General features: G+C 32.6%; 1 protein-coding gene across 1 annotated transcript; it reads right to left on the bottom strand.

Moving 5' to 3' along the window:
- Positions 1 to 2,926: 2,926 nt before the first annotated feature.
- Positions 2,927 to 6,375, bottom strand: GALS2 (glycosyltransferase family protein (DUF23)). Its single transcript, XM_086658800.1, has 2 exons — positions 4,702 to 6,375; positions 2,927 to 3,483 (listed from the first exon to the last, which is right to left on the bottom strand). The coding sequence occupies exons 1-2, from the start codon at positions 5,835 to 5,837 to the stop codon at positions 3,138 to 3,140; spliced, it is 1,482 nt and encodes a 493-aa protein (XP_086514926.1). The 5' UTR covers positions 5,838 to 6,375; the 3' UTR covers positions 2,927 to 3,137.
- Between the last annotated feature and the right edge of the window lie 8,818 nt (positions 6,376 to 15,193).

The following is a 15,193-nucleotide window of genomic DNA, read 5'->3' as shown; positions in this document are numbered from 1 at the left end:
TACAAAAGAAAATTGTACGACCGAGATTTATAAATCAAAGTTATGACATGGCACCAAAACCTATGTCATTTGTTATATAGATTTATGCTTACTTAACCTTTCGGTTTTTTATTTACTTCTTCTACTTTATTATATGTTTGATTCTTTTTTATCTTTAAAGTATTTAAAATATTTATTTATGTTTATTTTTTTGTAAATTAATAATTTTAATACTGTATTAATATTTCTTATATAACATACTTAATGACTATAGATTTTTTTTTCTTCCAGTTAATAAAAAAGTTCAGGTATGCATTTTCTTTTATTTCTTACTTAAAAGCGTTATCAAATTATGTTGTTCACTCAACGATATTAGAGTTAATATCATCAAATGTAACATTGTTGTTGGCTTCACTAGAACCACAATAATCTCAGCTTATTCCCTATTCTTTTTAAGTATATATGTTGGACGCTAAGACAAACAAACTCTTTTTTATTTGGAAAGAAAAATTGTTAAATTAGTCCTTTTCATCAACGAAGTATCTTTTGATCTAAATATGTTTATCGAGTTGTTTTTTTTGTACAAACACAACGAAATTTATTTTCATATATATGTTATATTATTAAACTATTAATATTAACTTATTACTTAATACAAATAAACGTTTATGCATAATGAGAACAAGAGCTTTCTTTTAAATATTTTCATTCAAGACATTAACAATTATATTATAAACTTTATATGTATCATAATCTAAAGTAAATCTTGTAAAACGTCTTTTTTGATTCCTTCATTTTATTATGAGTTTGATATATCAAACTTTTTAACATTTCATTTGTTTAAAGTATTATATGTTTTTTCTAATAAATTAATAGTTTTAATGTTAATATTTTTTATAAGAATATTAACTGACTTAATGATTATAAATATTTTTTCTTAATTAACTTCTAAACATCATTCTTTGTATGTTATAAAATTATACACTACATTTTACAAATTTTTTGGATGCCTAGTTTAATTCTTTTCATTTTACATTTATATTTAATTAGTTCTTTTCTTTTTCATTTTATTATAGGTTTGATACTTTTTAATCTTTATAATTTTACATCTATATATTTCTTATAAACATATTAGCCTACTTAATGACATCTATGATATTTCTTAGAAACATGGAATTTTAAGTATGTTAAAAAAGTTTATAATACATTTAAGAACTTTTTAAGAAAATCTTTAACCATGTCTATTTTTTCACCAAATTAATAGGTGTTATATTAATATTTATTTTTCATAAAAATATATAAAGAAAGTATTCCCTTGATACTTTAGGATACAGGTTTTAGGTAAAAACAAAATAAAGTCCATGACAGTCTTCAAGATATACTTATTAAGGACAATATGCTTCTTGAGAGAGTAAGAGGATGTTTGATTTTGCACTTATTAAATGATTTTTACTTAATAAGTGCGGGCCGACAATTTTAGATCGTTTGTTTTTTCACTTAATAAGTGAATCTCACTTTTAAGTGGTGTCAAAGTAAATGAGAAAAACCCAAAAAGAACGTTTATATGGCCAAAAACAATATCTTGCCGCGTAAGAATAAAAAACCATGTGACAGCGAAAACCTAATGGGAAGCTTCTGATTTGGGACACTTCAGTTCCCACTGCCAACCCATGACATGTGGATCTCATATATGCACTTTTTTATTCCTATCTTATTTTAATTAAATCCCCCACTCCTACCACATGATTCAATAATAGCTCTGTCAATACCACATAATTGCACTTTACTCCTCAAAAATTTTCCATCTACTAAAATCCCAAATTAGTTCAACAAAAAAAAAAAAAAAAAACTAAAATCCCAAATCACAAGCCCAGCTGGATCCAAGTTGTTGAAACATCAACTTGCCTAACATTATTACCCACTTCTTCTCCACATAAACAAACAAACATTCAAAAGAGAGCCTAAACCCTACCTTTTCTTTTTGTTCATTTTTCTTGGTTGTGGTAATGATGGCCTGATGGGGTCCCAAGATTTCAAAACCATTCACCAAAAAGAGACGCTTTTGCTGTCTCACTCGAGTTGTTAACTTGTTACAAATACAGATTTAATATGTTTTTCTTAAATATAATTTCATCATTAATTTCTTTTAATTCTTAATAATTAAAAATCAATACTTCTATACAAAAGAAACACATTAGGGGCCTACGCCGAGGTTCTTTCTAAAAACTATATATTATATAACCTTTCCTAAATATGCTTCCATTAGCGACTTCTATTTACACTTAATAAATAAAAATCAATATCACAGAGTGTAGTATCTTCGTATTTGAGTGAGGCTCTCAGTCAAACTATAAATGAAATTCTATAGCCACAATGAATCGTCATTACGAGTGGATGGTATGGGGCATCTAGATTGAGGGGCATAAAGACTTCGTCAACTAAATTGACTCCAAGTGACTTGGTGGGCGCAACTCTACTATCACCCCGTAAAAGTAACATGTTTGTAGTTTATCTCCTAATTTTTCTCATCTTTTGGATGATTTTATTCTTTTATTTGGTGAAAGATCATATTTGTGTTCCTCTCTTTGTGCATTACAGATTGAAATCTTCGGGTTGAAGAGAGTGTAATCGGTGGTGGTCCTTGGTGGTAGTGGCGGTCGATGGTGGTGGTGGTCCGTGGTCGTGGTGACGGTGTGAGGTAACAGAGATGAACATGAAGATAGGGAAGTATTTTCCTAAAACTCACGGTGGGTATATGCGTCTTTCAGATGTGTCCCGATGTTGGCACCCATTTCAGACTTGTTTTGAAGTCTGAAATAGTTAAGTCTTTATTCAGCCCATTCAGATACGTAGTAATTCCACCAAAATTTCAGATTTTGTAAATTGAAAAAACAAATATTTTCTCCTGAAAAATTTAGAAAAACAAACACGACCTAAATAAGGAGTCTGTCAAAATAACCTTTCTTTATATTTCAGTTTAACCCCTTAATTAATAACAAACTTAAGTAATGTTCTTTTTCAAGAATAAAGAAATCACCTCCCCATCTTATCTCCTACTATATTATTATTATTATTATTATTATACAAAAGAATTGTGCTTGAAACGTGTATTAAACAAAAAGTATTTCAAACTACAAAAACAAAGAGTAAGTATTATATTACTGATGAGTTCTTTGTAACCTAGTTCCGATGGTCTTCAGTTCGAATCTTTTAACAAACTGAGCAGCTCTTCGCATAGTGTCATCGAGAACATAAGGCGTACCTTCAAAGGTTAACTCGGTGGTGTTGACGAGTTGCCTGCACGGCTCTCTTCTCTCTGCTATGGTTCCGTGGTAATGGAAGTATTTGATTAGACTCTCTGTCTTGTGTGTTGTTTTTCCGGCTATATTTTGAGACATGTGAACTCCGCTTGCAAATACATTCCTCGGTTGAACAGCGTACTTTCTGTCTTTTCTTACTCCTCTCTTTACATCTCTATATACTAGCTTTTCAAATCCCCATTTCCTATATTTCAAGAACAAGAATAGTGAGTTAAGACTATATTATACGAGACATTAAAAATCGAAAGAAATCGCAATTATGATCATACTTTTAAACAAGATGACGGAATAGTCTGTTCCTTGATTTTTAAAATATAGTTGATGAGAGTATATTCAAGTTCATGTTACTTCAGGTTTTCCAGTATGATTATGAGTAAAATTCTAGGGTAAACAGAAACTGTCATTCAAATTATGATAATATGTAATTCTACTTTGATTTTGGATTTCAACGATACACCTAATCACAAATTACAGTCACAATCACAAATTATTTTTATTATTAGTAGGTTGAAATCCAGGATATCCAACAATAAAATATAGTTCATGGACTAGAAAGGAAATAGAACAATTTTAGCGCTTGACTTAAACTCGCTTTCAAGGAAAACCAAATTCTTTTGTTTTTCAACTCAACTACCAGCTTTGAATGTTTAAAATTCAATAACCTGCATCTCAAAATCCAATTGAATTAACATTTCATCGAGTCATCCCAACCCTCCAATTTAGTTGTTCCTTATTTAAGTAACTAAAAAGAACATTTAAGCCAGTGATGATAGTATACAAAATCAAACAAGTACACAACAAAACAAATAAGAGTCTAAATCAGATTGTGAAATCGTTCATAGACTACCCTAATCGATTAATCAAAAGTGTCTAATGTCAGTTTCTGTGAGAATAGTTTCAGATAAACAAACGAGAAATCTCATGACCAAAAATATAATATCTAGTAACTCTTCACTCAATGTCATTGAGTTTTACGTTGAACAACCACAAACTAATATGGTTCAAGAGCAAAAGCCGACGAGTCACAAGCCCATTAGTCATAGGCAAACAACAAAGAAACGAGTATTAGGCTCCACGAATGCCTTAGATAACGACGGTACACGTGAAATAGTGTCACATAGACAAAAAGAAGTATCGGCCAACCAAGACCGGGAATATAGTTAAGTTTGTGGTCATCCAACTCGAAACAAACTGACAATGAGAGGAGATGACTAGACGTCATATTCTTGATTACTAGTTCACCTTTCTCCCGTGTGGGACTATTCTCGCAAATATAATATCTAGAGCCCCTCAACTTACTACTAAAATTGAATGTCGACGGAATTAATTGGTTCTTACTTGTACAGGGTGAGTAAGAATGAAAATTATACAGTAAATAAGTAAAGAGACAAGAAATTTATACCTGTAAGTTTTTCCAGCATCATCAGAAAGGCATAGCTTATTAGACATAGGCATCTGTTCAATGGTGAATTGAGTATAATCTTTAAGACTATCAAGAACAGAAGCAATAGTCTTCTTGTTTGGAACATAAACAAATTCATCAACATCAAAGAAAAACATCCATTTCGCCATGAATCGATATCGATGTAAACAATCATTAACAACAAGAAACTGATTATGATAATACCCATCAAATCTTTCTTGATCTCTAATATCTTGTAATGTAACAAACCCTTTTTCAATCCATGGAATTAAAACTTGAAGAACATCATGATGAATCCCACCTGCATCATGAATTACAAAATGGGATTTTTCGCCAAATAATCTGACATGATAAGCAATCCATTCTCTTACTCTTTGAGGACTTAAATTTCCATATAAAGATGAACCACAATAAAGATAATCATATTTGGGTGGTGAATTAAAGATTGAAAGATTAAAACTACCAGGTGATTCAATCAAAGATTCAATCTTATCAGTATAATTTAAATCAGTATCACCACCACCAGAAGTTGAAGCATGTAAGATTAATTTCCCACCCACATTGATTGGATCTTGAAAAGTGCAATTAACAACAACAACAGTATAAACACGACCATAACCCCAATCAGGGAGGATTTTGTAACCAACAGTTGAGATGATTTGAGATTCATTACCACCATGAGGGATCCAATCACACTGATAATGGGGTTTACCATAGATGTGAAGAGGTTTTGAAGAAAGACCAATAATGGCGAAACTGTTTATACCACCTCTATAAGAACCCATTTGGATAAAGTTATAAGCGGCAGAACCAAAAGGGTTAAAAGAACGTTTTATGATTCCGTTTTCTAGGGTTTCATCTGGTTTTAGTGATGGTGGGGGTGGTGGGGATGTGGTGATTTGGGTTGTTTCAGAGATGGAAGGGGATAATGGGAGTTTGGAGATGCAGAGACGAAGATCTGAAGATGAAAGAGAGAAACGAGAAGGAATGAATTGAAGAAGAGTAGCTAAAGAACAGAGTAAAAGAAGTGCAGTTAAGAAGATCTTTAGTTCAGCTGCGTAGTTCCAGTTAATTACTCCAACGAACATCTTCTTCTCTCCTGATTCTTTCGCCATTAATGCTTTCCTTTTCTGGGTATTTTTCACTTTCTCTCTCTTTCTCTCTCTAAAGAAAGAACAAGTAGATGACTCTGATAGTGAATCTGATTCACTCTTTCTCTCTCTAGAAAAGCAGAAGAAAACTCAGTCTCTCTCTTTCTCTCTCTAAAGAAGAAAGAAAGAGGAATCTGATTATGAATTGGGTTTCACTCTTTCTCTCTCTAAGAAAGTAGTAGACGATGGGAGGACTCTGTTTCTCTCTCTATCTATCCATATACCTTATCAACAAACCAAATATTGGACTCCCAAAAAAAACAGAAGATTAAGAAGAGTAAGATTTTCTCTCCTAGAATGAACAAGAACAAGAGTGATTCTCTCTCTACTCTCTCTTTACTCTCTCTACTCTCTCTATAAAAGGAAACTCTGTTATCTGTGTTTCATTTCAATAGAAATGGGAATAAAATTTGATGTATTTATGATGTAAAATAGTACTAACTTTCTATTATTGATGTTGGAATTCAAGCTAGCTACTATTTCCTTTACCCTTTTACTCTATGAGAGAGAGAGAGAGGGGTGTGAGATTATTAATTTATTAATTAGATCAAATTCCTACTTAAACAATAATTAAAGGGTTTCTTTTTGACTAATAATGAATTGGATTCTTTAGCGTTAAAAAAGGAACATATAATTTTAAATTTCAAAAAGAAAAAGGGTGCTAAGGTAACATGAGATTTTGTATTTTTGAATTAATTTTATGGGTACTAGAGAAAGTAACTAAAATAAAAAGAATTGGTTAAGTTTTATATTCTAAGGTAATTTGACAAATCTACTCGGATATCAAGTTACTTTCTTTTTATCCTTGATGTAATATTCGTCTAGATGTTTGATTTCAGATCTATTTGAATTAAACTCAGAATAACCGACTCAATTTAGTCAGATATAATATAAATAAAGAGTCGATTGTATTATTTCCTAATTAAGACAAGTTAGATTGTCACATTAAGACTATTAGAGAACAACAAACATGACCTAAGGTAAGGTGATAGAGTAGGATGATGGGCAGGGAGTATGAAGAAGACACCAGGAAGGATGAGAAACAGTGCAAGTCTTCCCTGGCTGCCACACATGTGTTTTATTGGAACAGGACACTCTGGAGAGAGAGAGAGAAAAGTGATGAGAGAAAAGAAGGTATACATAGCCTTCATAGTTTAACAGTATTTTCAAGATGGGTCGTTGTATGGGGACCTCAGGTTGGTGTACAGGGTCACCACCTCTATGGGGACATCAACCCTCTTGTACATAGACACTTTTCTATATTACTTTAAGGATCTATATTTTCTCAGACTCCGGTAAACTTTAAAATTAGATGTTCTACCTTTTCGGTGGAAATATATGAATTTTTTTTGTCGTCGATAATTTTTCATCTAAAACGAAATCATTGAAGAAGACAAAAGTCTTTTCTTTTGTCAATAGAAGTCTTTTCTTTTGTCAATAGAGGAAAAAAGAAGAAGGTGAAAATAAAAGATGGTAAGGAAAATGAAGATGAAAGAAAGAGAGAGAGAAAATAGAGAAAGTGGTGGTATTGGGAAGGGTGGAGTTGTGGAAGTATTATGGTGAATAAGAAGTTTTGAGCTTATTAGATATGTCGGTCACTCGGTCTTTCAATTGGTAAAGGACATCTAAAACGAAAGCTAAAACTTTTAGGTGCCCCACGCCCGGTCCTTCTATACCAAGTGATTGTGTCCCTAGACATGCGGCTTATTTCAAAAGTTGAGTCAATTCGTGAGACCCACAATTACGATCGAATGCGAAAAGGGGAGGGGGAGTTTTGATAGATCTTACCTTCGGTATTGGCTTGGGATTTTTTTTTTTGTTGCAAGTATTGGCTTGAGTACTAATTTCTTTCGTTGTTGAATGCTTGGGTATCTCAACTAGGAATCTTTTAAGTTGTTATCATTCTACTTTTTTTTTAATTGGAAAATGAAAATGTGTGATATTTTATGACTTTATTATTGTCGGTGTGATTCTTCAACCACAACATCAATGTATCTTTAGATTGTCCTATATTTTATGGAAAAAAATCTTTAGGTTGTGATAGGAGGAAAAACTAAGGCGGTCTTTTTTTCTCACTCCCAATTTGGATTGTACGACATCAAACAATCATGAGTCAGATGAAGAAGAATGGAATTCCTTAAAGGAAAAATTAGATACTTTAACATCTGTTAAAGATAAATCTTCAAAAGACGAAGGATCTTTGAAGGATGAATCTTTAACATATGTTAATATGTTAGACAGGGTTATTACCCATAAATGGCATATTAAAATTAAAATCATTGTTCATAAAGAATATACTCTCTCTGCAATTGCCATGGTAGACTCTGGAGCAGATTTAAACTGTATCAATGAAGGATTGATACCCTCCAGATATTTTTCAAAAACTACTGAAATTTTAAATGCTGCAGATGGTAGAAAAATGCTTGTAAATTACAAGCTACAAAATACTGCAGTTTGCAATAATGGAATTTGTTTAGAAATACCATTTATAATGGTAAAGAATCTTTCTCATGATGTTATTTTGGGAAATCCTTTTCTTCACATGTTATATCCCATTAAAAGCATTAATGAGAAGGGTATAACAAGTTCCATTAATTCTCAAGAAATTACATTTAATTTCGTTACTGAACCTCGTTATCACGAGATTGATTTGTTACAAAAGAAAATTCAAAGAAAAGAAAATTTTCTTAACTCCTTATCCCAGGAGATCAGTTACATGAAAATTACTGAAAAAATCAAACATCCTTTAATTCAAAAGAAAATAAATGATCTTCATGATCTTATTGTCAAAACAATATGTTCTGATATCCCCAATGCCTTCTGGGAAAGAAAGAAACATATTGTTAGTCTGCCTTATGAGCCAGACTTCAATGAAAGGCAAATTCCCACTAAGGCTAGACCTATTGCTATGGGACCTCGCCATTTGGAAATTTGCAAAAAAGAGATTGATGAGTTATTACTCAAAGGTTTAATTAGAAAATCATACAGCCCTTGGAGTTGTCCTGCATTTTATGTTGAAAATGCTGCTGAACTTGAAAGAGGTGTTCCTAGGCTTGTAATTAATTACAAACCTTTGAACAAAGCTCTTAGATGGATAAGGTATCCAATCCCTAATAAAAGGGACTTATTAAATCGGCTGTTTTCAGCCAAAGTTATGTCCAAATTTGATATGAAATCTGGGTTTTGGCAAATTCAGATCGATGAAAAGGATAGATACAAAACTGCATTCACAGTTCCCTTTGGCCACTATGAGTGGAACGTGATGCCTTTTGGGCTTAAGAATGCCCCCTCAGAATTTCAAAATATAATGAATGACATTTTCAGTCCTTATACGTCATTCTGTATTGTTTATATCGATGATGTTTTAGTGTTTTCTGAGAATATAGATAAACACTTTAAACATCTTCAAGCATTTATTAATGCTGTCAAACATGCTGGTCTAGTTGTGTCAGCAAAAAAAAATCAAATTATTTCAAACAGAAATAAGATTTCTTGGCCATACCATCAAAGAAGGGACTATTTTCCCTATTGATAGATCTATTGCTTTTGCGGATAAATTTCCAGATGAAATCAAAGAAAAAACCCAATTGCAAAGGTTTTTAGGAAGTCTTAATTATATTTCTGACTTCTATAAAAACTTAGCAATTGATGCTAAGCCTTTATTTGACAGGCTTAAGAAAAATCCTCCTGATTGGACTAATGTTCATACAGAAGCAGTCCAAAAGATAAAATTAAAGATTAAGGAAATCCCTTGTCTTGCCATTGCTAATCCAGAAGCTTTTAAAATTGTTGAAACTGATGCTTCTGAATTAGGCTATGGTGGAATCCTTAAGCAAAGGATTAATAACAAAGAAACCCTAGTAAGATTTACTTCTGGGATATGGCAAGGGCCAAGGAAAAATTATTCCACAATTAAAAAAGAAATCCTTTCTATAGTTCTGTGTATACAGAAATTCGAAAGTGATTTATTAAACCAAAAATTTTTGGTCAGGGTTGATTGCAAATCAGCCAAAGATGTTTTAGAAAAAGATGTTAAAAATTTAGCATCAAAACAAATTTTTGCCAGATGGCAAGGCATATTGTCTGTGTTTGATTTTGACATTGAGTTTATCAAAGGAAGTAGTAATTCACTACCTGATTTCTTGACTCGTGAATTTTTGCAGAGTCATGAGCAAGAAGTCTGATAATGGAAAAGGGAAAGCTAAATTGGCAGTTTCTCCCTCAAGCGCGAGTTCTCAGTCTTATAAGACTATGATTGGTAAAACAACAGAACAGCTTAAAGCTGAAGCCTTAAAGGCGACTCCTAAGGAGTTAAAATTAAGAGAAGATGCTTATTTAGCAGCAATTCAGTCTAATCAGACTAATGAATATATCTATCCATATATTCCTTACACTACTATATGGATAGCTCCTATTGAGCTAAAATACGCTCATCTTTCTCCAGTTGAAGCTTCATCCTTTTACCTTAGGGAATCAGCAGACCCATTCCTTTATCCTAAGGAATACAATTTTTACTGCGCAATCCTGCAAGTAACTCAATCAGTGGATTTTGATTCTGTCATAAGGTCAGGCGCAGAATGGGCTTATTCTAAAGCCTTTATTAAGAAAGTTGTTACCCCTGAAAATTGGCAGGGTGATTTATTCAAATATCATGAAATACCCAGAGCTGGAAGAAGAGAATTGGATAAATATTGGTTTAACTACTTCGACTACATTAAAGCCTGGGAAGGAGCCTTCTGTTATGAGAATAGACTAAAGAAACACAGTTGGTTCCTCCAATTTCGTGATTTCAACACCACTAATCTTCCACAGTGGTTCATCAAATGGTTTTACACTTGGGGATCACACCCTATAATTTTCCCTGACAAAGTTAGGAATATATTTGATGATTTTATTAAATCTAACCCATCATTAAAAAATCCCGAGCTTATCTTTGCAGCTTATTATCAGGTTCCATGGATAGCTAGATGGGACGTTGTTATTGCAAATCTTCCCATTAAAAAATTTGAGATAACAGTCTCTCATATCCCTTATTTGGGAAGAAGAATTCTTATTAAATGGTGGGATAAATTTGAATTCTTTAAGGATTCGATATTTTCTGAAAAAGGAATTGTTTCATTTGAACCAGCACCTCCACCAAAAGCTCCTAAAAAGGATGTCTCAGATCTTCTTAAGGAACTGCTCGCTTCATCCTCAAAGTCAGACCTAAAGAAGCAGTTGAGAGAAATTTTAAACAACTCATCTGATGAAGATGACGACACTGAAGATGATGACTCTATGCAAGATTCCCAGGACCCATTTGCATAAAAGTCTAAATCTCAATTATGATCGCTTTTATTAAAGTCAAGCATTTTGTAAAAAGAAGGATATTATTATATCCACCACAATTGTAGTTACTTTAAATATTCGCACTTTAGGTTGTCGGTCATTTTACTTTTCTTTTTGGTGTCGGCATAAAATGCCAATTATCTTTTGTAAAGGAACGTGCACTAGCAGTACTAATAACCTGACGATGGGGCCCAATGAGCACCCGGGGTTACTTTTACCTGCTACTCAAGTTCCCGGTAACCGGTTTATAGGTCATCCGGTTACTCTTAGTATCTATATAAACGGTGCCATCCTTCCAATCTTGTAACATAGCAATAATAACTTTGAATAATATTCTCTGGAATTTCATCATCACCCATTCTTCCACTAACCTTGAGAATTCCACGCTACTTCCTATTTCCCACTTTATTTCTTTCTTCCATGATCCTGATGACGTAAAATGAGTGAGTGGTATCAGAGCCAAGTTAGTAGGTATGTAGTATATCACGTTCCACTCATAGTGGCCAAAGGGAACTGTGAATGCAGTTTTGTATCTATCCTTTTCATCGATCTGAATTTGCCAAAACCCAGATTTCATATCAAATTTGGACATAACTTTGGCTGAAAACAGCCGATTTAATAAGTCCCTTTTATTAGGGATTGGATACCTTATCCATCTAAGAGCTTTGTTCAAAGGTTTGTAATTAATTACAAGCCTAGGAACACCTCTTTCAAGTTCAGCAGCATTTTCAACATAAAATGCAGGACAACTCCAAGGGCTGTATGATTTTCTAATTAAACCTTTGAGTAATAACTCATCAATCTCTTTTTTGCAAATTTCCAAATGGCGAGGTCCCATAGCAATAGGTCTAGCCTTAGTGGGAATTTGCCTTTCATTGAAGTCTGGCTCATAAGGCAGACTAACAATATGTTTCTTTCTTTCCCAGAAGGCATTGGGGATATCAGAACATATTGTTTTGACAATAAGATCATGAAGATCATTTATTTTCTTTTGAATTAAAGGATGTTTGATTTTTTCAGTAATTTTCATGTAACTGATCTCCTGGGATAAGGAGTTAAGAAAATTTTCTTTTCTTTGAATTTTCTTTTGTAACAAATCAATCTCGTGATAATGAGGTTCAGTAACGAAATTAAATGTAATTTCTTGAGAATTAATGGAACTTGTTATACCCTTCTCATTAATGCTTTTAATGGGATATAACATGTGAAGAAAAGGATTTCCCAAAATAACATCATGAGAAAGATTCTTTACCATTATAAATGGCATTTCTAAACAAATTCCATTATTGCAAACTGCAGTATTTTGTAGCTTGTAATTTACAAGCATTTTTCTACCATCTGCAGCATTTAAAATTTCAGTAGTTTTTGAAAAATATCTGGAGGGTATCAATCCTTCATTGATACAGTTTAAATCTGCTCCAGAGTCTACCATGGCAATTGCAGAGAGAGTATATTCTTTATGAACAATGATTTTAATTTTAATATGCCATTTATGGGTAATAACCCTGTCTAACATATTAACATATGTTAAAGATTCATCCTTCAAAGATCCTTCGTCTTTTGAAGATTTATCTTTAACAGATGTTAAAGTATCTAATTTTTCCTTTAAGGAATTCCATTCTTCTTCATCTGACTCATGATCAGAATCAGACTCAGAAAGAATAGATTTATCCTTTTTAATTTCAAGAGAAGTTACTCTAGATTTAAGAGTATTAATTTCTCTTTTGAGAACTTTGACTTCATGCAGTAATTCATTAATGCGAGAAGATTCTCCAGGAGTTTCTTCTTTTGAAATTGAAGCCTTAGCTCTTTGTAAAATTTCTTTTAGACTATAAGTCTCTGGCTCTTCAAATTTTAACCTTTTGTCACCTTTCTTTCCATTATAATCTTCCAAATACTTTTGAAGCATTTGTCTTTTAGCAATAGGATCAGAAAGTTGATCAATAAGGTCAAGGATGAAATTATCCTCTTTTGTTAAAGGAAATAGACCATTTGCCTGACATAAGGCTTTATAGTAATCACAATTTCCTTCGCAAGAGTCATCCTCAGATTCTTCTATTTGATCATCAGATCCCTCTGAAGATGATTCTTCCTCAGGATTGTCTTCTACAATAGCGGCTACTTTAAAATTTTTTCCTTCTTCATTAAGAAGTAATTTTTCAAGTGACCTCTTAAGGCCTTCATCAATATTCAGGCTATTGATTTTCTTTTTCATTCTACACTTATTAGCGTAGTGGCCAGGTTTCTGGCATTTCAAGCAGACAGGGATAGTCTTTTGCCGAGAATTATTCTCAGGTTCAGACTTCCTTTTCTTTCCTTTAAAATTTTTTTTCCTTTTCTGTTTGGGAAAATACTTCTGCTTGGCATAGACCCTATTGGTCCTTTTCCCTCTATTTTCGATAGAGGTTCCAATAGGTGGTAAGCCAATTTGCTCACAAAAGTCCCCTATAATTCTTTTGCCAAGGACTTTCTCCTTTTGGATTTGTCTATGCAATTTTATTTCATTGCATAAATTAATGCCTTCAGCAACCACTTCTGAGGATAAATCCCCATAAGTGTATTCGGAATAAGGAATAATTCCATTGTGTCTTTGCTTAATACGATTGCGTATTTTTTCCGCAAAGAAATGGGGTAGTCCTGATAAGAACTTCTCTTTCCAAAAATCATTTTGACTATCATGTCTGGTGAAGACTTTTGAAAAGAATACGTCTTTATACCATTTGAACTGAGATAAGTTCTGACATTTTAAATTCATCAGTTGCTCTTGAGATCTATCAATAAGCAACGATGTAGTGCCAATAAAATGTTTTGCTATTGTATACAGAAGTGTATTGACACAATCTGTAACTTGTACAGCCTGATTGTCTCTAACTTCTGTTTTAACAGCCTGTGAAATATGTATTTTGGCTTCTTCAGGAAGGTAGAAATCCCACCATCCTTTCAATTGACCAGTAAATCCTTGAATTAAGGCTTTGGCAATATTTTGATCAGAATTACCATGTGCTTTACAAGCAGTTGCATACATAGTCATGTAGTGCAATACCGTTTGCATTTGGTATTCTGACATGCTATCTATATTCCATTCATTAATGGATTTTCCATCAAATTGAACAGTCATGAATTCATCATGTTGTTCTAATTGAAGGTCTACAGGTGTAGGCCTATGATAATAGGGCTTTGCAGGAATATTATAAGCCATTTTCTTTTTGTAGGAAGATGCAAGCTTATTTACTTGAAATTTATTTTCATTATTTTTTTGTTCTGATAAGAACATATTCTCCAGAAGATTGATCTTATCTTCTGTTTTTGAAGAATTTTCTGCTTCATCATAAGAAGCATCAGAATTATAATCTGACTCATGTGTCTCTAGAGGAGCACATTCATTGTCTTTAATTCCAAGATTTTTTAATCTTTTTATAATCTCATCAACCATTTCAGAATTCTGAGGATCCATTTTGAAATCAAAGTTTTCAGAACTCATTGGTTTGAATAAAACCTTTTCTTCAAAAGTAGTTTCTGAAATTTTAGAAACATTTGAAGCCTTTTCTTGTTTTTCAAAATCAATATTTTTCTCAATTCTATTTAATTGATCTCCCATTGTTCTGAGAGTTAAATTTGTAAAATTGTTTTGTTCAACAACAGCCTCAATGTTGTCGCTTTTCCTGTAAGGAGTTGCTACAACTTCTTCGTTGTTGATTCTTATTGCTAATTGGGTTTCCGGAGGATGAACACTCCTAAAAACTTTTCCATTTTTAGCAATAAAATTCTTATAAGAAGCTTCAAGAGAAAATATGAAATCTTGATCCTTGAAGTCAGGAAATTCTTCATAATATTGTTCCATAAAAATGAAGAAATCAATAACTTCTCCATTTTTTATTAAAAACCTTTTATAGCGAGAAAACCATTTTTCATGACTCTTAGAGTCTTTAACAAGGAAAAACCATGTTCTCTTAAATTTGTTTTCTTTGGAATAAAATAATTCCTTTGGAAGT

Source organism: Eschscholzia californica, unplaced genomic scaffold (genome assembly GCF_041429995.1).
Source record: "Eschscholzia californica isolate CP2 unplaced genomic scaffold, dmEscCali1.0.p SCAF_2, whole genome shotgun sequence".
NCBI lineage: Eukaryota > Viridiplantae > Streptophyta > Magnoliopsida > Ranunculales > Papaveraceae > Eschscholzia > Eschscholzia californica.
This window is presented reverse-complemented; position numbering and strand designations above follow the sequence as displayed.